The sequence below is a fragment of the Oncorhynchus clarkii genome, chromosome 20, assembly GCF_045791955.1.
Source record: "Oncorhynchus clarkii lewisi isolate Uvic-CL-2024 chromosome 20, UVic_Ocla_1.0, whole genome shotgun sequence".
NCBI lineage: Eukaryota > Metazoa > Chordata > Actinopteri > Salmoniformes > Salmonidae > Oncorhynchus > Oncorhynchus clarkii.
The window spans coordinates 146,079-170,187 of record NC_092166.1 but is presented as its reverse complement, the minus strand read 5'-3'; the positions used below and the strand labels follow the sequence as shown (position 1 = coordinate 170,187).

At 44.5% G+C, this 24,109-nt stretch overlaps 1 protein-coding gene across 1 annotated transcript in view; it reads left to right on the top strand.

The window, feature by feature from the left end:
* The window catches only part of LOC139376475 (very low-density lipoprotein receptor-like), a 38,958-nt gene extending 20,045 nt beyond the window's left edge, over positions 1-18,913 (top strand). The window contains exons 12-20 of the mRNA XM_071119108.1: positions 4,458-4,667; positions 4,761-4,944; positions 7,118-7,319; positions 7,456-7,620; positions 12,188-12,421; positions 12,562-13,111; positions 14,660-14,782; positions 18,284-18,391; positions 18,663-18,913. Coding sequence (XP_070975209.1) covers positions 4,458-4,667; positions 4,761-4,944; positions 7,118-7,319; positions 7,456-7,620; positions 12,188-12,421; positions 12,562-13,111; positions 14,660-14,782; positions 18,284-18,391; positions 18,663-18,913 — 2,027 coding nt within the window. The remainder of the gene's footprint in view (positions 1-4,457; positions 4,668-4,760; positions 4,945-7,117; positions 7,320-7,455; positions 7,621-12,187; positions 12,422-12,561; positions 13,112-14,659; positions 14,783-18,283; positions 18,392-18,662) is intronic.
* The last annotated feature ends 5,196 nt before the right edge of the window (positions 18,914-24,109 follow it).

The window sequence follows — 24,109 nt, the reverse complement described above, 5'->3', positions numbered from 1 at the left end:
AGGGAACACCCCCCTATCCACATTGATGGGACAGTAGTGGAGAGGGTAGTAAGTTTTAAGTTCCTCGGCATACACATCACAGACAAACTGAATTGGTCCACCCACACAGACAGTATCGTGAAGAAGGCACAGCAGCGCCTCTTCAACCTCAGGAGGCTGAAGAAATTTGGCTTGTCAAACCTCTACAGATGCACAACCGAGACCATCCTGTCGGGCTGTATCACCGCCTGGTACGGCAACTGCTCCGCCCACAACCATAAGGCTCTCCAGAGGGTAGTAAGGTCTGCACAACGCATCACCGGGGCAAACTACCTGCCCTCCAGGACACCTACACCACCCGATGTCACAGGAAGGCCATAAAGATCATCAAGGACAACAACCACCCGAGCCACTGCCTGTTCACCCCGCTATCATCTAGAAGGCGAGGTCAGTACAGGTGCATCAAAGCTGGGACCGAGAGACTGAAAAACAGCTTCTATCTCAAGGCCATCAGACTGTTAAACAGCCACCACTAACATTGAGTGGTTGCTGCCAACACACTGACTCAACTCCAGCCACTTTAATAATGGGAATTGATGTGAATTGATGTAAAATATATCACTAGCCACTTTAAACAATGCTACTTAATATAATGTTTACATACCCTACATTATTCATCTCATATGTATATGTATATACTGTACTCTATCATCTACTGCATCTTTATGTAATACATGTATCACTAGCCACTTTAAACTATGCCACTTTGTTTACATACTCATCTCATATGTTATATACTGGACTCGATACCATCTACTGCATCTTGCCTATGCCGCTCTGTACCATCACTCATTCATATATCTTTATGTTCATATACTTTATCCCTTTACACTTGTGTGTATAAGGTAGTAGTTTTGGAATTGTTAGTTAGATTACTCGTTGGTTATTACTGCATTGTCAGAACTAGAAGCACAAGCATTTCGCTACACTCACATTAACATCTGCTAACCATGTGTATGTGACATAAATTTGATGGAAGTGAGTGTGATAGTCGTTCAGCTCCGGTACCTTAGCTTTCTTGGGAACAGGAACTATGGTGGCCCTCATGAAGCATGTGGGAACAGCCGACTCGGATAGAGATTGATTGAATACGTCCGTAAACACACCAGCCAGCTGGTCTGTGCATTCTCTGAGGACGCGGCTAGGGAAACCGTCTGGGATGGCAGACTTGCGAGGGTTAACACGTATAAATGTTTTACTCACGTTGGCTGCGGTGAAGGAGAGTCCGCAGGTTTTGGTAGTGGGCCTTGGTAGTGGGCCGTGTCAGTGGCACTATTGTCCTCAAAGCGAGCAAAGGAGTTGGTCTGGGAGCAAGACATCTGTGTCTGCGACTGGGCTGGTTTTCTTTTTGTTGTCTGTGATTGATTGTAGACCTTGCCACACAGGTCTCGTGTCTGAGCCGTTGAATTACGACTCTGCTGTCTCTATACTGACGCTTAGCTTGTTTGATTTCCTTGCGGAGGGAATAGCTACACTGTTTGTATTTGGTTATTTTTCCGGTCACCTTGCCATAATTAACTTTCATATCAACTTGTGAACTTTCATATGCCTTTATTACAGACTTTGTATGTTATCTGTCAATACAAATACACTGCTCAAAAAAATAAAGGGAACACTTAAACAGCACAATTGTAACTCCAAGTCAATCACACTTCTGTGAAATCAAGCTGTCCACTTAGGAAGCAACACTGATTGACAATAAACTTCACATGCTGTTGTGCAAATGGAATAGACAACAGGTGGAAATTATAGGCAATTAGCAAGACACCCCCAAAAAAGGAGTGGTTCTGCAGGTGGTGACCAGAGACCACTTCTCAGTTCCTATGCTTTCTGGCTGATGTTTTGGTCACTTTTGAATGCTGGCGGTGCTTTACTCTGGTGGTAGCATGAGACGGAGTCTACAACCCACACAAGTGGCTCAGGTAGTGCAGCTCATCCAGGATGGCTCATCAATGCGAGCTGTGGCAAGAAGGTTTGCTGTGTCTGTCAGCATGGTGTCCAGACCATGGAGGCGCTACCTGGAGATAGGCCAGTACATCAGGAGACGTGGAGGAGGCCGTAGGAGGGCAACAACCCAGCAGCAGGACCGCTACCTCCGTCTTTGTGCAAGGAGGAGCAGGAGGAGCACGAGAAGCACTACCAGACCCCTGCAAAATGACCTCCAGCAGGCCACAAATGTGCATGTGTCTGAGGGCCCGACGTCCACAGGTGGGGGTTGTGCTTAACGCCCAACACCGTGCATGACGTTTGGCATTTGCCAGAGAACACCAAGATTGGCAAATTCGCCATTGGCGCCCTGTGCTCAGTGTGAACCTGCTTTCATCTGTGAAGAGCACATGTGACAGACGTGACGGAGTCTGGAGACGCCGTGGAGAACGTTCTGCTGCCTGCAACATCCTCCAGCATGACCGGTTTGGCGGTGGGTCAGTCATGGTGTGGGGTGGCATTTCTTTGGGGGGCCGCACAGCCCTCCATGTGCTCGCCAGAGGTAGCCTGACTGCCATTAGGTACGGAGATGAGATCCTCAGACCCCTTGTGAGACCATATGCTGGTGTGGTTGGCCCTGGGTTCATCCTAATGCATGACGATGCTAGACTTCATGTGGCTGGAGTTTGTCAGCAGTTCCTGCAAGAGGAAGGCATTGATGCTATGGACTGGCCTGCCCGTTCCCCAGAACTGAATCCAATTGAGCACATCTGGGACATCATGTCTCACTCCATCCACCAATGCCACTTTGCACCACAGACTGTCCAGGAGTTGGCGGATGCTTTAGTCCAGGTCTGGGAGAAGATCCCTCAGGAGACCATCCGCCACCTCATCAGGAGCATGCCCAGGCGTTGTAGGGAGGTCATACAGGCACGTGGAGGCCACACACACTACTGAGCCTCATTTTGACTTGTTTTAAGGACATTACATCAAAATTGGATCAGCCTGTAGTGTGGTTTTCCACTTTAATTTTGAGTGTGACTCCAAATCCAGACCTCCATGGGTTGATACATTTGATTTCCATTGATAATTTGTGTGAATTTGTCAGCACATTCAACTATGTAAAGAAAAAAGTACTTAAGAATATTTCATTCATTCAGATCTAGGATGTTATTTTAGTGTTCGCTTTATTTTTTTGAGCAGTGTACCATTGTTGAATTAAGAGCCTAGTTGGTTTAGTTATGGAAAAAGCAGCAACCTTCTCACTAGCTATGACGGGCTTTCTCTTATGAGTGGACTGGAAATGTCGATTTCAGACCACTCGTCTGTGAGAGCGCATAACTGATGAATTTACCAACACTCAACACCCATTGAACATGGCCGGTGTCAGTAAACGTTGGTACTGAAACGTAATATTTTTGCCAGCCGAACCAGGGCGAGTGAACTGGTCAGTGAGCTGTTCTCTCATTTGTGTCTGGAAGTAGCTCGTCAAGGTTTGCCAGTTGGCTTGGGTGTTTGACTGCTGTTTGGTCAGAATGCTCGGCTCAACCCTACTCATCGGCCAGAGCTTCCAATGTGTGCTCTGAACTTTCCGAGACCGAAATGCTCTGAATTTACAAACGGACAATCTGACACCGCTCTGAGGTTGCCAACGCCCAGTTAACATTTACAAGCATACTCATAGTATAAACCAGCTTTTATTCTTCATCTTTGGTTGTTTAGTACATTGCCTCACATGTGAATCCTTAGATGGGTGGGGCTTAAGCTTAAAAGGGTGTGAACGATGCTGAATGTGTGATGAGCTCTCAGTAGGTACCAAATATTCAAGGACCATTTTCTCAAATGTGAGGTTACAAGTTTATCAACTTTCAAAGCAGAATTACTTTCGCGTTCAACTATTGTATGATATACCATATTCTAGCTCTGTCTACTCTACTCCAATGTAAAAAATAAAATAAAAAACCTTTTTAAATGTTGCTTCATAAGACCGAATCAAGCCAGTTGGTCTCAAATGTTCGAATGCTTTTTACTCCTAAATGGGATTCTAAGTATATCAACTTTTTAAAGCAGCATTACTTCATGTTTCCTCCAACTATGGTGTATGATATGCCATTTTGAAGCTCTGAGTACTTTTATCAAATGTAAAAACACCAATTCAAATTTTGCTACATAAGACTGAAAAAATATGATGGGTCACAAATGGCATCTAGTGAATCCCTATGGGAGAATGCTAGTTTTCTATACATCCTTCCAGCAAGAAAACGAGCCAGCGGATTGCAGTGCCATCTGAGCATTTAGGAAATTGAGTTCCCAACCAGTGTGCCAAATTTAATTATGTCACATGGAGAAATTAAGGGGAGAAAATACTCTAACATGCATTGCTGGCTCAACCTAATAGACGCAACAAATGTAGATTTGTCTAATAGTTTTGTCATTGTATTCAGAATGGTGGGTTTTGTCATGGTATATTGATATATATTTTGTCTGTGTAGATGAGGCTCACCTGCTGGCATCTGTTCAGAATGAGCTGCTGGTGTTGGGGTTGCATAGCTCCAGCCTTTCATTGCTCTCCACTAGTCAGACACCTGTGTTCTGTGTGGATTATGACTGGAGAGACCAGAGGGTATACTGGGTCAGTCTGGAGGAGGAGAGCATCAAGTGGACTTCCATCAACACCAAGGACACAGGCACTCTGGTCAAAGGTTAGTACCCTAACCAAGGACAGGGTTAGTACCAAGTACAGTCTCAGCCCTACTGTCTACTAGATGTTTGCTAAAATAATTTTTTTTCTGTAGGTGTGAAGTCTGAGTCTATAGCTGTGGACTGGGTTGGCAGGAACCTGTACTGGCTGGATGGGCTGGCCAGTCAGATTCTGGCTGTGAGGCTGGGCACATCTACAGTAAAGTCTCAGAACTACATAGTGGTTCTGGATGAGGATCTGGAGCAGCCTCGCTCACTACTGCTGCTGCCACAGAAAGGGTGGGTTCGGGTGTGAGGGCTGCTGCCGCCCAAAGGGTATACAAATTAATATACCTATCACTCTGTTTTTATAACACGACCCTGAAAAGTCCATTATCCCTCTGAAGAGTATGAATCAGGGTTTGAGGAGGTTGAGACAAAGCAACCTGTGTACAAATTGTTTGAAGTACAATAGACCGCCATAGCTGTGTGCAGGAAAACCTTGATAGAGCATGGGTGGAATAGTGGTTAGAGCGTTGGACTAGAAACCGGAAGGTTGCAAGTTCAAATCCCCGAGCCGACAAGGTACAAATCTGTCATTCTGCCCCTGAACAGGCAGTTAACCCGCTGTTCCTAGACCGTCATTGAAAATAAGAATTTGTCCTTAACTGACTTGCCTAGTTAAATAAAGATAAAATAAAATAAATAGACATTGTGGTGCTCATGTGAATTTCCATTTTTTGGGGGCGGACTTCTGGTCCATGCCTTCACTCACATAGTTTTTTTGTTTTCAATTTCCATGATGTTTACACCGGAAGGTGATTATTCAACATATTATACAATACAAGTTAGGTAAAAGTAAACAATAATGAAAAATTGTAACAGAAATGATGTAGTTAGAATTTATTGAATATTAACAGTGGATTTTCTAGAGGGAGGTGAAAAAACAAACATTTAAGCCAATATGGAACTGAACAATTTGTTTTCCTTGTGGTTCTCGCTCATGAGTCAGTGTTGATTTGCACATTTTCCTCTAATGGGGTCATTGGCTTAGATATGATGGTAGGGTGATTTGAATATAACTGAGCTTCAAACAATGCTTATAGACAACTATAATTCTATCAAATTAAAACTAAAATAGGCATATGGAATGTATCACGCACTTTCTATAAAATCCACAAATAATCAAATTAATCAGACAATGATTTAGCCCATAAATCATGACAAGTACAATAAGTCTGAATTGTGAAAATGAAACCAAATCCCTATATACGAGTCTGTATAGTTCATATATTTTTTTTTACATTTATCTCCCCAATTTCATGGTATGCAATTGGTGGTTAGTCTTGTCTTAACTCATCGCTGCAACTCCCGTACGGACTCAGAGCAGCGACGGTCGAGAGCCGTGCATCCTCCGAAACACAACCCAACCAAGCACACTGCTTCTTGACACAATTCCCGCTTAACCCGGAAGCCAGCCACACCAATGCGTCGGCGGACACGCTGTACTCTTGGCGACCGTGTCAGCGTGCGCGCGCCCGGCCTGCCACAGGAGTCGCTAGAGCGCAATGGGACGAGACATCCCTGCCGGCCAAACCATCCCCTAACTCAGACTACGCTGGGCGAATTGTGCGCCGCTGCGTGCGTCTACCGGTCGCAGCTGTGCTGCAACAGAGCTTGGACATGAATCAGGATCTCTAGCGGCACAGCTATCACTGCGATGCAATGCCTTAGACCCCTGCGCCACTCGGGAGGCCCTAGGGTCTGTATAGTTTGACACGGACTCCAACTTAGGTTCCCAATGTGGTTGGTTTGTAAATGGTGTGGGGAAAATGTTTCATAATCAAAATGGCCTAATTCAGTCTTATGATAGGGTTAACCCTAACCCTCACCCTTATGATAGATGTGCAGGTCCCTCTGGCGCTTCCACCTGTTTAGAAGTTTGTATGAAAGTCTGTCCTATTTTTTTGAACCGCTCTGCTTACTTGAGCCTGAAGGAAGACGTGTTTTTAATTTTATTATGTTGGTTGTAAAAACACTCCTCCCCCTTACATATTTAATTGCTCTAGCCAGTATTCAGAACTTCAATGTCCTCACAGGCAATTCATTTTGCAGCATTCATAAAACATATCACATGTGAAAGGGAAGCTGCCACACAAAGGTGGGTGAGGGGACAGGGTGTTAAAATAAAGCTTCAGTAGAATATAATAAAGCATAAACTCATCTGAAGTTGTGGACTGTAGGACAGATTTTGGTAGACTGATAGCTGTAGGCAACCCTGTTCCTGGAGTGCTGCAGCTACTGCAGGATTTTGTCCCAACTGAGCTAATTGATCAGCTTAGTAATGATTGCCTAAATTCAACACACTTGGTCTTCCAGGTTGGTTAAATGAAAAACTTGAAGTTCCTTGGGCACTCCAGAACCAGGGTTGCCTACCCCTGATGTTGACTAATCGTTGTTCTTTCTCTCCCAGGTTGATGTATTGGTCAGAGGTTGGTAGCAATCCCCAGATAGAGCGGTCAGGGATGGATGGCTCTGAGAGGAAGGTGGTGTTGACTCGTGGTCTCAGCTGGCCAGTCAGTCTCTCTGTGGACACTCTCACTGACCGAATCTACTGGGCAGATGAAAAACTGCAGTGCATCGGCTCTGTGTCCCTGGAAGGACACAATGTCAGGGTAACACTGCAGCTAACATGAATTATGGTTATACTCTTTACAGTAAACATGGAATGTCTAGATATGAACTTTACTGTAAACATGGAATGTGACTGGTTAAGACGGTTATTTTTGCTCTTGTCTGTCTTCACAAAAGCTTCTGCAGCTGACTGAAATGCCCAGTCCATTCTCTGTAATGGTTTTCAATGACATGGTATACTGGTCTGACACCAAGAGGAGAACTATTCAAGTATCCCACAAGAACACGGGCAAGAATCGCAAAGTTTTACTCAAAAGACCTGGACAGCCTTTTGGCATCAGGGTAAGGCTTTAGACGAGAATTGGGGTTGAGGGCATGGGTTCAACCCTTATAATCAGTGGTAGTGGTCATGATGTTGCCCTTCTCTCCCTCTGTCTTGAAGTGTCTCGCGGTCTCTCGCACTCTCAATTCAATTTAAGGGCTTTATTGGCATGGCAAACATATGTAGATAATAAACAATATTGAAACAATACTAATTTACAGGGAACATAATCACAAAAGCTCCAAGAAAAGTGACCTTTCAAGTGTCATATGTGCAAATGTACTTTAACTAAAGGGGAAAATAAACCAACAGAAATATAAGTTGTATTTACAATGGTCGTCGTTCTTCACTGGTTGCCCTTTGTCTTGTGGCTTCTGTGATTGCTCACCGGTATTTCACTATATATATGTAGAGAGAGATAGATGGGAGAGATAGTTGATCAAAATTGGATTTGCTTTCAAATTCTTTGGATCTGTGTAGTCTGAGGGAAATATGTGACAATAACCTGGTCATACAATTGGCATCAGGTTAGGAAGTGCAAGTCAGTTTACACCTCATTTTGGGTTAGGGTGTGCACATAGCCTGTCTTTTGAGAGCAAGGTCTGCCTTCGGCGGCCTTTCTCAATCGTAAAGCTATGCTCACTGAGTCTGTACAAGATTTTCTTAATTTTGAGTCAGTCACAGTGGTCAGGTATTCTGCCACTGTGTACTCTCTGTTTTAAGGCCAAATAGCATTCTAGCTGGCTGGTTTTTTTGTAATTTCTTTCCAGTGTATCAAGAATAATTTTAGTTCTCATGATTTGTTTGGGTCTAATTGTGTTGCCGTCCTAGGGCTCTGTGTGGTCTGTTTGAACTAAGCCCCAGCTTGCTTAGGCGACTCTTCTCTAGGTTCATTTCTCTGTAGGTGATGACTTTGTGGAAGGTTTGGGTATTGCTTCCTTTTTGGTGGTTGTAGGTTATTTTCTGGATTTTGATAATTAGCGGTATCGACCGACTTCTGCTCTGCATGCATTATTTTGTGTTTTCTGCTGTACATAGAGGATATTTTTGCAGAAATCTGCATGCAGTTTCAATTTGGTTTTTGTCCCATTTTTGTGATTTATTGGGTTAGGGTTAGCAGCCTAGCATCGACCTTGCCAAGGCTTTCGACTGTCAATCACCATATTCTTATCGGCAGACTCAGTAGTCTCGGTTTTTCTGATGACTGCCTTGCCTGGTTCACCAACTACTTTGCAGACAGAGTTCAGTGTGTCAAATCGGAGGGCATGCTCTCCAGTCCTCTGGCAGTCTCTATGGGGGTGCCACAGGGTTCAATTCTCGGGCTGACTCTTTTCTCTGTATATATCAATGATGTTGCCATTGCTGTGGGCCATTCCCTGATCCACCTCTACGCAGACGACACCATTCTGTATACTTCCGGCCCGTCCTTGGACACTGTGCTATCTAACCTCCAAACGAGCTTCAATGCCATACAACACTCCTTCTGTGGCCTCCAACTGCTCTTAAATGCTAGTAAAACCAAATGCATGCTTTTCAACCGTTCGCTGCCTGCACCTGCACGCCTGACTAGCATCACCACCCTGGATGGTTCCGACCTAGAATATGTGGACATCTATAAGTAACTGTCTGGCTAGACTGTAAACTCTCCAGACTCATATCAAACATCTCCAATCTAAAATCAAATCTACAGTCGGCTTTCCATTCCGCAACAAAGCCTCCTTCACTCACGCCGCCAAACTTACCCTAGTAAAACTGACTATCCTACCGATCCTCGACTTCGGAGATGTCATCTACAAAATAGCTTCCAATACTCTACTCAGCAAACTGGATGCAGTTTATCACAGTGCCATCTGTTTTGTTACTAAAGCACCTTATACCACCCACCACTGCGACCTGTATGCTCTAGTCGGCTGGCCCTCGCTACATATTCATCGCCAGACCCACTGGCTCCAGGTCATCTACAAGTCCATGCTAGGTAAAGCTTCGCCTTCTCTCAGTTCACTGGTCAAGATGGCAACACCCACCCGTAGCACGTGCTCCAGCAGGTGTATCTCACTGATCATCCCTAAAGCCAACACCACATTTGGCTGCCTTTCGTTCCAGTTCTCTGCTGCCTGTGACTGGAACGAATTGCAAAAATCGCTGAAGTTGGAGACTTATCTCCCTCACCAACTTCAAACATCTGCTATCTGAGCAGCTAACCGATCGCTGCAGCTTTACATAGTCTATCGGTAAATATCCCACCCAATTTTACCTACCTCATCCCCATACAGTTAATATTTATTTAATTTTCTGCTCTTTTGCACACCAATATCTCTACCTGTACATGACCATCTGATCATTTATCACTCGTGTTAATCTGCAAAATTGTAATTATCCGCCTACCTCATGCCTTTTGCACACAATTTATATACTTTTTTTTCTACTGTGTTAATTGTTTACTCCATGTGTAACTCTGTTTGTTCACACTGCTATGCTTTCTTAACCAGGTCGCAGTTGCAAATGAGAACTTGTTCTCAACTAGCCTACCTGGTTAAATAAAGGTGAAATAAAAACTGTTCAGGGAAGTCAGGAACCAATAGACGCAGTCACTCAGGAAAGCAAAGGCTAGCTTTTCCAAGCAGAAATTTGCATCCTGTAGCTCTAACTCCAAAACGTACTGGGACACTATAAAGTCCATGGAGAGTAAGAGCACCACCTCCCAGCTGCCCACTGCACTGCTCTTCAAAGGGGGAGACACTCGACCCAAACTGTTATAGACATATCAATTCTGCCCTGACTTTCTAAAGTCTTAGTCGTGTTAACAAACAGATCACCAACCATTTCGTATCCCACCGTACCTTCTCCGCTATGCAATCTGGTTCCCGAGCTGGTCATGGGTGCACCTCCGCCACGCTCAAGGTCCTAAACGATGTCATAACCGCCATCGATAAAAGACAGTACTGTGCAGTCTTCATTGACCTGGCCAAGGCTTTCGACTCTGTCAATCACCACACTCTTATCGGCAGACTCTTGGCTTCTCTAATGACTGCCTCGCCTGGTTCAACAACTACTCAGATAGTTCAGTGTGTCAAATCGGAGGGCCTGTTGTCTGGACCTCTGGCAGTCTGCGGGTGCCGCAGGGTTCAATTCTTGGACCGACTTCTTTCTCTGTAAATATCAATGTCGCTCTTGCTGCTGGTGATTCTCTAATCCACCTCTACGCAGACGACACCATTCTGTATAAATCTGGCCCTTTGGACACTGCTAAAACCCCTCCAAACAAGATTCAATTCCATACACCAGTCGGCCTCCAAGTGCTTGTAAATGCAAGTGAAACTAAGTGCATGCTCTTCAACTAATTTCTGCTCGCACTCTCCCGCCTGACTAGCAACACTACTCTGGACGGTTCTGACTTAAAATATTTGTATTTATTTATTTATTTGACCTTTATTTAACCTGGCAAGTCAGTTAAGAACAAATTCTTATTTTCAATGACTGCCTAGGAACAATGGGTTAACTGCCTGTTCAGGGGCAGAATGACATTTGTACCTTGTCAGCTCGGGGGTTTGAACTTGCAACCTTCCGGTTACAAGTTCAACAGTCTAACCACTAGGCTACCCTGACGCCCCAATATTTGGGCAACTACATAAACCTAGGTGTCTGGTCAGACTAAACTCTCCTTACAGACTCACATTAAGCATCTCTCATCCCAAATTAAATCTATATTTGGCTTTCACAACAAAGCCTCCTTCACTTATGCTGCGAAACATACCCTCGTAAAACTGACCATCCTACCGATCCTTGACTTCGGGGATGTCATCTATAAAATAGCCTCTAACACTCTACTCAGCAATCTGGATGCAGTCTTATCAGTGCCATCCGTTTTGTCACCAAAGCCCCATACACTACCCACCACTGCGACCTGCACGCTCTCGTTGGCTGGCCCTCACTACATATTTGTCACCAAACCCACTGGCTCCAATTCATCTAAGTCTGCTAGGTAAAGTCCTGCCTTATCTCAGCTCACTGGTCACCACAGCATCACCCACCCGTAGCATGCGCTCCAGCAGGTATATTTCACTGGTCATCCCCAAAGCCAACACTTCCTTTTCTTTTCCTTCCAGTTCTCTGCTGCCAATGATGGGAATGAATTGCAAAAATCACTGAAGCTGGAGTCATATCTTCCTTTATAACTTTAAGCATCAGCTGTCAGAGCAGTTTACCGATCACTGTACCTGTCATAGCCAATCTGTAAATAGCACACCCAACTACCTTACCCTCTTGTGTGTTTGCACCCCAGTATTTCTACTTGCACATCATCTGCACATCCATCACTCCAGTGTTATGCTAAATTGTAATTATTTCGCCTCAATGGCCTATTTATGGCCTCACCTCTAATCTTCTACACTCTTCTAAATTTGCACTTAACATTTTTCTATTGTGTTATTGACTGTATGTTTGTAACTGTTTGATTTTTTTTCGCACTTCTTTGGTCTCAACTGGCCTACATGGTTAAATAAAGGTGTACAAAAAAGAATGAAGTTGCTTATGTTCCCGTGTTTATAATGGTCAGTAAAAAGTATCTCTCTCGTGCTGTCTGTGTAGATTATGCACCCCCTCCGGCAGACCAACGTGTCCAGCCCCTGTGAGAAGCTCCAGTGTTCCCACATCTGTCTCTTGGCTCCAGGACTGTCTACAGGCCCCAGGGCTGGGTCTACGGGACCCAAAGCTGTGTGTAGATGTGCAGCAGGGCTTCTCCTGGCTGGGGACGGCCTCACCTGCTCCACCCTTGTAGACACCACCTTCCTCTTGCTCCTCTCTCCTACTGCAGTTACACAGGTATGTGACTCTCCAACTGCAGTCAGTCATGTAGGACAGTATAGTGATCTGTGATTTTACCTAAACCTGACTGTTGGTCAGATAGCCTCCACCTATAGATGACTCTAGATTCATTTTTCTGCTTGTGTCTTTCTGTTCAGATATACCTTAGCACCATCCATAATGGTGTGGGGTTGAAGCGGTTGCCTGAGCACCATATATGGTCTCTGCCGTGGGTGCACCAGGCCTCGGGGCTGGATTTGGCTGTACAGGAGAGGAATTTATACCTGGCTGATGCTGCCCAGGGCTCAGTCGATCTCCTGAAACTGAGTAGCTCAGGCCTGACACCAGACAGCAGAGTCCTGAATCTCCAGGATGATACAGTGATGGCTCTGGCTGTGGACTGGGTCACACTTAACTTGTACTGGAGCAGCAGGAAGCAGCCTGACCTACATGTCACCACCACCAGGGGGCAGCACACTGCACCTCTACTCCAACTAGGCCTTCAGGGAACCACCTCCATTGCCCTGCACCCCCCCACAGGACGCCTGTGCTTCACGGCCTTGGGCCAGGTGAATGTGAGGAGCCTGCCGCAGGTGGACTGTGCCTTCATGGATGGACGTAGTCAGAAGCTGCTCTGGAGGAAGGCCGTGATGCCAACCTCCCTTCTGTTCTCCAACAAGGGTACTCGGCTGTATTGGGCTGACATAGGTGAGACTGTAACCTGTACTAAGCTGATTTGGGTGAGATTATAATCAAATCCAAATCAAATCAAATCGAATTTATTTATATAGACCTTCGTACATCAGCTGATATCTCAAAGTGCTGTACAGAAACCCAGCCTAAAACCCCAAACAGCAAGCAATGCAGGTGTAGAAGCATGGTGGCTAGGAAAAACTCCCTAGAAAGGCCAAAACCTAGGAAGAAACCTAGAGAGGAACCAGGCTATGTGGGGTGGCCAGTCCCCTTCTGGCTCTGCCGGGTGGAGATTATAACAGAACATGGCCAAGATGTTCAAATGTTCATAAATGACCAGCATGGTCCAATAATAATAAGGCAGAACAGTTGAAACTGGAGCAGCAGCATGGCCAGGTGGACTGGGGACAGCAAGGAGTCATCATGTCAGGTAGTCCTGAGGCATGGTCCTAGGGCTCAGGTCCTCCGAGAAAGAGAACAATTAAATTAACGCAGGACACCGAATAGGACAGGAGAAGTACTCCACATATAACAAACTGACCCTAGCCCCCCGACGCATAAATACTGGAGGCTGAGACAGGAGGGGTCAGGAGACACTGTGGCGCCATCCGAGGACACCCCCGGACAGGGCCATACAGGAAGAATATAGCCCCACCCACTTTGCCAAAGCACAGCCCCCACACCACTACAGGGATATATATCTTCAACCACCAACTTACCATCCTGAGACAAGGCCGAGTATAGCCCACAAAGATCTCCGCCACGGCACAACCCAAGGGGGGGGGGGGGCGCCAACCCAGACAGGAAGATCACATCAGTGACTCAACCCACTCACCCCTCCCAGGGACGGTACGAAAGAGCCCCAGTAAAGCCAGTGACTCAGTCCCTGTAATAGGGTTAGAGGCAGAGAATACCAGTGGAAAGAGGGGAACTGGCCAGGCAGAGACAGCAAGGGCGGTTTGTTGCTCCAGAGCCTTTCCGTTCACCTTCCCACTCCTGGGCCAGACTACACTCAATCATATGACCCACTGAAGCGATGAGTCTTCAGTAAAGACTTAAAGGTTGAGACCGAGTTTGCGTGTCTTACATGGGTAATTCCATAAAAATGGAGCTCTATAGGAGAAAGCCCTACCTCCAGCTGTTTGCTTAGAAATTCTAGGGACAATTAGGAGGCCTGCGTCTTGTGACCGTAGCATACGTGTAGGTATGTACGGCAGGACCAAATCAGAGAGATAGGTAGGCGTAAGCCTATGTAATGCTTTGTAGGTTAGCAGTAAACCTTGAAATCAGCCCTTGCTTTGACAGGAAGCCAGTGTAGGGAGGCTAGCACTGGAGTAATATGATCAAATTTTTGGGTTCTAGTCAGGATTCTAGCAGCCGTATTTAGCAGTAACTGAAGTTTATTTTGTGCTTTATCCGGGTAGCCGGAAAGAGATATTATAACCTGTACTAACTGGGCCGACCTAGATTATGGCACTTTACAAGCAATGTGGAATACCTCATTGGGATGAATTGATTTCCCCAGACTTGCTGTCCTCAGTGAAAACATGTCCCTTGTTGTAGGTGCTGGAGTTATCGACTCCATTCTTCTGGATGGTTCTAGATATAAACAGTTTAAAGCAGATCCCGGCCTCATGTCCCTCACACTGGCTGAGAATGTCCTCCTGTGGAGCAGCCTGGATAAAGGTATGGTACACCTCACACCACTAATCCACAGCGGACACCCCTAAACCCTGGATCAAACACAGTTCTACGCCTCACTAATCCACACCTTATACAGCTCTACACCTCCCTAATCCACACCGTACACCCATAAACCCTAGATCAAACACAGCTCTATCGCTGCACTGGAAAAAAATACCTAACCTATTCTTTGGAAGAGGGGGATAGATAGAGTGCGGTCTGAAACCATTAGTTGCATCTGGTTGGACAGCCTCTGCCGCTCTGTCAATGCGGTGCTGATGAAGCACTCATGCAGTGTGCCAGAGCACTTCTTCCACTGTCGGGAGGAATGGTCATTTATATTAATACATGTTAATTGATGCAAATAAAGGTTGCTTCTCTACCAACCACCACGGAAGCGCAATCATGGTCTCATATTCGCAAATGTAGGAAAGATCGCTGTTATGCTTGAATTCCACCCAAAACCAACGAGGAAGTCTGAGCGGTTGTATGAATCCAATCGGTACATCAAGCAAAGCGCTTAAACTTGCCAGCTCGCTCTTTTAATTTCGATTCAATACCACTCGCCGTAAGTGTGGCGTCTGAACTGTGCGCAACCTCCCCGGCACCACTAATTCTAACCTTGACAATGGTACAATCCAACACCCCTAACCATAACCTTGACAACAGTACAGCCTCTCACACCTCACCCTACATTCCACACCTCACACCCTTAACCCCTGAACAGTACAGCCCCACCCCTAGCCCAAGCCGCTGAAAGACACAGCCCCACCCTTCATTTGGAATTCCGTAAAGTGAGTTTGGAAGAGGTGAAAGAAATGTCTATCAACAATGACAAGCCATTGGGGTCTGACAACTTGGATGGAAAATAGCGGATGATATTGCCACTCATATTTGCCACATCTTCAATTTAAGCCTACTAGAGTGTGTAACCTCAGGCCTGAAGGGAAACTAAAGTCATTCCACTACCTAAGAATAGTAAAAGCCCCTTTTACTGGCCCAAGTCAGCCTCTACCCAACCCTTAGTAAACTTTGGGAAAGAATGTTTGACAAGACTTTCAGCATGCTTATAGGGAAGGATATTAAACAAGCACAGCACTTACACAAATGACTGATTGGCCGATAGAAATCGATGATTAAAATATTGGGGGGGGGGGGGGGGCTGTTTTGTTAGACTTCAGTGCGGCTTTTGACATTATTGATCAGTCTGTTGCTGGAAAAATGGAAGGAGAAGTGAAGCCTGTGAAATTCCCAAGATTTCTGCATAAATGTATCTGATATTCATCTAAATCACAGCAATAGACAAATATAGTGTGCTTAAACTAACACAAATGATTGTATTTTTCTTGTCTATATTGGAATACGTCATTTAAACATTCAGTGTAGGTTGGAAAAAGTACGTCAGCTAACCTGGATTCCAATCAATGAGACAAGATTGGAGATGTTGGTTAGAGCTGCGTTGCCCTAGAAAAAAAACAGTCACAAAATTTGAGTTTGCTATTCACAGGAAGCATTACCTGATGTGAACCATGCCTCGACCAAAATAAATCTCAAGACCTAAGATTAAGAATTGTAGACTTGCATAAAGATGGAAAGGGTTACAAAAGTACATCTAAAAGGCTTGATGTTCATCAGTCCACGGTAAAAACAAATTGTCTATAAATGGAGAAAGTTCAACACTGTTGCTACTCTCCGTAGCAGTGGCCGTCCTGCAAGGATGACTGCAAGAGCACAGCACAGAATGCTCAATGAGGTTAAGAAGAATCCTAGTGTCAGTTGAAGACTTACAGAAATCTCTGGAACATGTTAACATCTCTGCTGACGAGACTACGATATGTAAAAACAAACTAAACAAGAATGGTGTTCATGGGAGGACACCATGGAAGAAGCAACTGCTGTCCCAAAAAAATATTGCTGCACGTCTGAAGTTTGAAAAAGTGCACCTGATGTTCCACAGCGCTACTGGGAAAATATTCTGTGGACACATTAAACTAAAGTTGAGTTGTTTGGAAGGAACACACACTGTGTGGAGAAAAAAGGTACAGCACACCAACATCAAACCCTGATCCCAACTGTAAAGTTTGGTGGATGGAGCATCATGGTTTGGGGCTGCTTTGCTGCCTCAGAGCCTGGGCAACTTGCTATCATCGATGGAAAAATGAAAGTTTATCAAAACTTTTTGCAGGAGAATTTAAGGCGATCTGTCCACCAATTGAAGCATAACAAGTTGGGTGACGCAACAGGACAACAAACCAAAACACATTAGTAAATCAAAGGCCCAGTCAGTCCTGACCTCAACCCGATTGAGATGCAGTGGCATGACCTCATTAGAGCAGTTCACTCCAGACATCCCAAGAATATTGCTGAACTGAAACAGTTTTGTAAAGAGGATTGGTCCAAAATACCTCTGACCGTTGTGCAGGTCTGATCTGCAACTACAGAAAATGTTTGAGGTTATTGCTGCCAAAGGAGGGTCAACCAGTTATTATATCCAAGGGGTCACATTCTTTTTCCATGCTGCAATGTGAATGTTTTCATTGTTCAATAAAAACAAATATATATATATAATTGTTTGTTTTAACATATTGTGTTGACCTAGATGAAGGTCAGATCAAATTTTATGACCAATTTATGCAGAAATCCAGGTATTTCCAAAGAGTACATTTTCTTGTCACTGTTATGCCCTGCTATATTGTGGATAAAGAGTTACCCTTCTAACAGAACAGAGGGTGTTCTTTAATGGAAGCCTCCAAGATAATACAGGTAGAATCAAGAATTCCCCAGGGCAGCTGTCTAGGCAGCTTACTTTTTCAATTTATACTAACGACATGCCACTGGCTTTGTGTAAATAAATCTGCCCATAATAAAGTGTTGCTCTGCTGCCTTAACAGCACTGTCAACAAGGCAGGTCCTACAGGTCCATGTTTTGTCACACCTGGACTACTGTTCAGTTGTGTGGTCAGGTCCCACAAATGGGGCTGTAAAAAAATTACATTTGGCTCAGAACAGTATGGCTTGCCCTTGGATGTACATAGAGCTAACATTAATAATCTGCATGTAAATCTAACCTGGCTCAGTGGAGGAGAGATTGACTTCATGTTTCTGTGAGCGGTATTGACAAAATGAATGCACCGAGCTGTCTGTTTGAACTACTGGCACACAGCTCAAACACCCATGCATACCTCACAAGACATGCCACCAGTGGTCTCTTCACAATCTCCAAGTCCAGAACAGATTATGGGAGGCGTACAGCACTACATGGAACTCTATTCCACATCAGGTAACTGATGCAAGCAGTAGAATCAGATAAAAATAACATTCACCTTATGGAACAGCGGTGACTGAAGCAATCTGCATACATGGTACACTGGCTGCATGTCATTAGTAAAGATTGAAACAAGTAAAGGGACTAGACAGCTACACTGGGGAATGCCTGATTTCTATCTGGATTATATTAGAGGCTTCCATTAAATAACACCCTCTGGCTCTGCCTCTCTGTTGTAGATGTGACTAGAATCTGGTTCAGTGATGGATTTCAGCCCAAGCAGCTGTGGTTTGAGGTCAATACCAATGTAGTGGCACTGAGGGTTTACAGCAAGACCAGTCAGAAAGGTGAGTGTCCACCACGGCCCAGTGAATGTGTCACTGTTAGGTGACGTTATAATGCTGTCACTCTGCAGTTAGGTGGCGGTATAACGGTGTCACTGTGCAGTTAGGTGGCGGTATAACGGTGTCACTGTGCAGTTAGGTGACGGTATAATGGTGTCACTGTGCAGAGACACTGAACAAGCTCACTTCCTCTGTAGTGTTTTCGGAGGTAAGTAGTGTTACATCTAGCTCTGCCAATGGTCTAATCAACTCTACTCTGTCCTCTCTGTCCCAGGAACGAACAGCTGCTCAGAGCAGAACGGAGGCTGCAGTCAGCTGTGCCTGGCCTACCCAGGGGGGCGTAGCTGCCGATGTGGACGTGGTTACCAACCTGTCGACACCAAAACGTGTAGCCCCTTCCCCTCCCTCCAGTGTCCAGAGGGCAGCAGGGCCTGTAGCGACGGCAGCAGGTGCCTCCCCCTCACAAAGTTCTGTAACCACCAAATCGACTGCCTCGACCATTCAGATGAGATCAAATGTGAGTAACCCCAACCCCGCCTGCCCTGCCTCACATAAATAATTAGTGGATAGACTATACCCCTGACTCACCCATAGAAATACAGTGAAAAGACTGTACACTTAAATCACCCATAGAAATTAAGTGAACAGATTATACCCCCTGACTCACATAGAAATAGAATGTACAGGTTGGCTGACAAATTCACAAAAATGATGCTCGAATCGATGTGGCCGAAAGGTGTGTGTTATGGGTTCAGATAGCTAGTAACAATGACAAGAAACTGCTCATTGCATCTTATTTTCTGGTGTTTTCACTGATGTCCGATCTATGCTAATATGGAGAGAAAAAAATATAGATAGCTAACCAACAATAGTAACAATGTATTGAAGGTCTCATTATGCCTTCATAACAATGGAGCTGTTCTATTAATCACCCATATCGTGTGTGAGCTCTGTGTTCAGTATCAGCAGGTTAAGTGTGAGCTCTTGTGTTCAGTATCAGCAGGAATGAGACACTACATCACTACATGACAACTTGTTTGGTTAGAATCACAGCTCTGGTTTGCTGCTTTGTAATTACATGCACAATACAACACTTCATCTTTTTTTTCTGTATGTACAGTGCCTTCAGAAAGTGTTCATTCCCCTTGACTTATTCCACATTTTGTTGTTACAGCCTGAATTCAAAATGTATTAAATGTCTTCTCTCATCTTTCACAACACCCCATAATAATAAAGTGAAAACATGTTATTAGAAATGTTTGCAAATTTAAATTAAATACAGATTTAATTTGCATAACTATTTACACCCCTGAGTCAACTTTGTAGATGCACCTTTGGCAGTGATTAAAACAGTATTTCTGGCTAAGTCTCAAAGAGCATTGGATTGTATAACATTAGCATATTTTATTATTTTCACATTTCTTCAAGCTCTGTAAAATTGGTTTTTAGTCATTGCCAGACAAACAAACATATTTTTAAGGTATTGTCATAGATTTTCAAGTAGAGTGAAGTCAAAACTAACTTGGCCATGCAGGAACATTCAGTGTTTTCTTGGTAAGCAACTCGTGTTGTGTTTTAGGTTATTGTCCTACTAATGCTGAATTCATCTCTGTTTGGTGGAAAACAGGCAACCAGGTTTTCCTCTAAGATTGTACCTGTGCTTAGCACCATTAAATGTATTTTATTCTGAATACACTTACTGCACATTGATTTTTTTTTTTTACTCATTAACTTATTTAGTCTTGCCATAACAAATGGGTTGAATACTTTTATTCAGGCTGAAAACAGAACAAACTGGAAAATGTCAAGGTGTGAACTTTCTGAAGTAAATGGGTCTAATGTGACAAAAAATATAGATGTATGCAGTTCCACGTGTACTTGGAGGAATAAAAGTTACATTTATGCAAATTAGCCCATATCTGAACTTCATACAGACCTTGGCATGTCAAATTCAAGGACTTTCAGGCACTAAATTGCAGTTTAAGGATCTCAATGTTATAAAATAGTATTTATATACAGTAGTTGTACATATATATCCTAATATAAAAAACCCATCCACCCACAGTGTATGAAAAAGTAGGCTATTACCACTTTTTTTACCTTGATTTTCTAATTATTTCATTCTAAAATGTGAGAATAACGTGGACATTGATGTTTCTGTAGCCTATGTGGCCAACACAGGCACACATAATAAACCATGAATCTCACCATCAGTTTTTATTACAGTGACCTAAAACTAGCCAACTTTGTTTAACTTATTGATAGTTAGTCTTGTCTCATCGCTGCAACTCCCGTACGAACTCGAGCGCCATGCGTTCTCCGACACAACCCAGCCAAGCCGCACTGCTTCTTGACACAACACCTGCTTAACCTCGAAAGCCAGCAGCACCAATGTGTCAGAGGAAACACTGTACATCTGGTTACCGTGTCAGTGTGCATTGCGCCAGGTCAGTGTGCATTGCGCCAGGTCAGTGTGCATTGCGCCAGGTCAGTGTGCATTGCTCAGTGTGCATTGCGCACTAGCGCCAGCGCAATGTGTGCATTGCACCAGGAATTGCTCCTGGCACTAGAGCGCAATCCCACAAGGATCTCTAGTGGCACAGCTAGCTCTGGGATGTAGTGCCTTAGACCACAGCCATATCGGGAGGCCAGGTTTATTTTTTGAATGCTAGGATGTGTATGGAAGCCAAGTTGAAGCCAACATTAATGTCATCCTCATACTAACCACGTGGTTTTACTGTAACAGAGTAGCGCAACGCCATTCAATTGAAGCGGCGGGAACCAAACAGATCAAAAATGAAATCACTGAGAATTATAAGGGAGCAGGAGAACTACCAACACGCTCTTCGTTGCCGATGTAAGACCTTTAAACAGGTCAACATTCACAATGCCGCAGGGCCAGATGGTTTACCAGGACGTGTACTCCAAGCATGAACTGACCAATTGGCATCCTCAAAAGGTTCTACAGCCGCACCATCGAGCGCCTGTTAGGGCAACTGCTTGGCATCCGACCGCAAGGCAGTACAGAGGGTAGTGCATACGGCCCAGTACATCACTGGGGCCAAGCTTCCTGCCATCCAGGACCTCTATACCAGGCGGTGTCAGGAAGGCCCTACAAATTGTCAGACTCCAGCCACCCTAGTCAGACTGTTCTCTCTGCTACCACACGGCAAGCGGTACCAGAGCACCAAGTCTAGGTCCAAAAGGCTTCTCTTCTCTACCACCAAGCCAAAAGACTCCTGAACAGCTAATCAAAGGGCTACCCAGACCCCTCTTTTACACTAGAAAAAGGAATCTGGTTGATATCCCTTTAAATGGGCAATAGGGATGCATAAGAACAGAGGTTTCAAAAACAGGGGCACTTCCTGATTGAATTTTCCTCAGGTTTTAGCCTGCAATATCAGTTCTGTTTAACTCAGACAACATTTTTACAGTTTTGGAAACTTTAGTGGTTTCTATCCTAATCTGTCAATTATATGCATATTCCAGCATCTGGTCCTGAGAAATAGGCCACTTACTTTAGGAACGTTATTTTTCCAAACATAAAAAGTGCCCCCTAGCTTCAAGAGGTTATTAAAGGACAAATCCACAGCTGAAATGGTAACAAAATGGACACCCCGCCTCTGTTTTGGTAAAAAGCTGAGGGATGGGGCTGGAGAAATGTAACTACATTCAGATAAAAAATGGTTAATTATATTTCACCAGGTAAGTTAGTTGAGAACAAGTTCTCATTTACAGCTGCGACCTGGCTAAAGCAAAGCAGTGCGACAAACAGTTACATGGAATAAACAAGAGTACAGTCAATAACACAATAGGAAAAAAATAAAGTCCAGATAGTATGTGCAAATAGCATGAGGTAAGGCAATAAATAGGCCATAGTTGCAAAGTAATAACAATTTAGCAGATTAATGCTGGAGTGATAGATGAGCAGATGATGGTGAGTAAGTAGTGATACTGGTGTGCAAAAGAGCAGCAAAGTAAATAAAAACAATATGGTGGATGAGGTAGGTAGATTGGGTGGGCTTTTTACAGGTGGACTATGTACTGCTGCTCGGATAGCTAATGTTTAAAGTTAGTGAGGTAAAAGTAAGTCTCCAGCTTAAGTGATTTTTGCAATTCGTCACTGACAGCAGAGAACTGGAAGGAAAGGCGCTCAAAGGAGGTGTTGGTTTTGGGGATGCCCAGTGAGATACCTGCTGGAGGGTGTGCTATGGGTGGGTGTTATTGTGACTAGTAAGCTGAGATGAGGCGGAGCTTTACCTAGCATAGACTGATAGATGACCTGGAGCCAGTTGGTCCGGCGACGAATATGTAGTGAGGGCCAGCCGACTAAAGAATACAGGTCACAGTAGTGGGTGGTTTAAGGCACTTTGGTAACAAAACGCATGTTACTGTGATAGACTGCATCCAATTTGCTGGATAGAGTATTGGGAGCTATTTTGTAGATGACATTGCCGAAGTCGAGGATCGGTAGGATAGTCAGTCTTACGAGGGTATGTTTGGCGGCGTGAGTGAAGGAGGCTTTGTTGCGAAATAGAAAGCCGATTCTAGATTTGATTTTGGATTGGAGATGTTTGATATGAGTCCGGAAGTACAGTTTAGTCTAGCCAGACACCTAGGCATTTTTCGTTGTCCATGTATTCTAGGTCCGAACCCGCTGAGGTTCACCCGTCACCAGCTCGGAAACCGGATTGCACAGCGGGGAAGGTACGGTGGGATTCGAAATGATCAGTGATCTGTATATTAACTTGACTTTCGAAGACTTTAGAAAGGCAGGGCAGGATGGATGTAGGTCTAACAGTTTGGGTCTACTGTGTCACCCCCTTTGAAGAGGTGGATGACCGCGGCAGCTTTCCAATCTTTAGGGATCTCGGAAGACACGAGAGGTTGAACAGACTGGTAATAGGGTTTGCAACAATGGCGGTGGATAATTTTAGAAAGGGAGGGTCTAGATTTTCTAGCCCAGCTGATTTGTACGGGTCCTGGTTTAGCAGCTATTTCAGAACATCTGCGATCTGGATTTGGGTGAAGGAGAAGCTGCAGAGGCTCGGGCAAGTTGCTGCTCGGGGTGAGTAGCTGTTGGTTGGGGTAGCCAGGAGGAAAGCATGGCCAGCCGTAAAAAAAAATCTTAATGAAATATTCAATAATCTTGGATTTATCGGTGGTGACCGTGTCGCATATCTTCAGTGCAGTGGGCAGCTGGGAGGAGGTGCTCTTGTTCTCCATGGACATTAGTGCCATGCAAATTTCTGTTTGAAAAAGCAAGCCTATGCTTGCGGTGTTTATTGGTTCCTGACTTTCCTGAACAGTTGCATATCGTGGGTGACTATTTGATTAATAGAGGTGTGGATGCAAGGACTGACCATGATATCAAAATAATTTTAACCATGATATGAAGCTAAACTGTGTTTGTTTACAAGAATGTTTACAAACATTAGAACAACGAGCTTATTTTTTGTGTTCTCATAGTGACAGTTGAACTAAGCTCATGAGGCATGTATAAGTTATATTGTTCAAGAATCATTAGAGATGTGTGAGGCGACTACAGATTGCCCCTTTAAGTCTATCAAAGCTGTGCGAGTATGAGCATTTGTCCATTAGGCTTATGCGGCAGGTAGCCTCGTGGTTAGTGTTGGGCCAGTAACCGAAAGGTTGCTAGATCGAATCCCCATACTGACTAGGTAAAAATGTCCTCCTGCTCTTGAACAACGCAGTTAACCC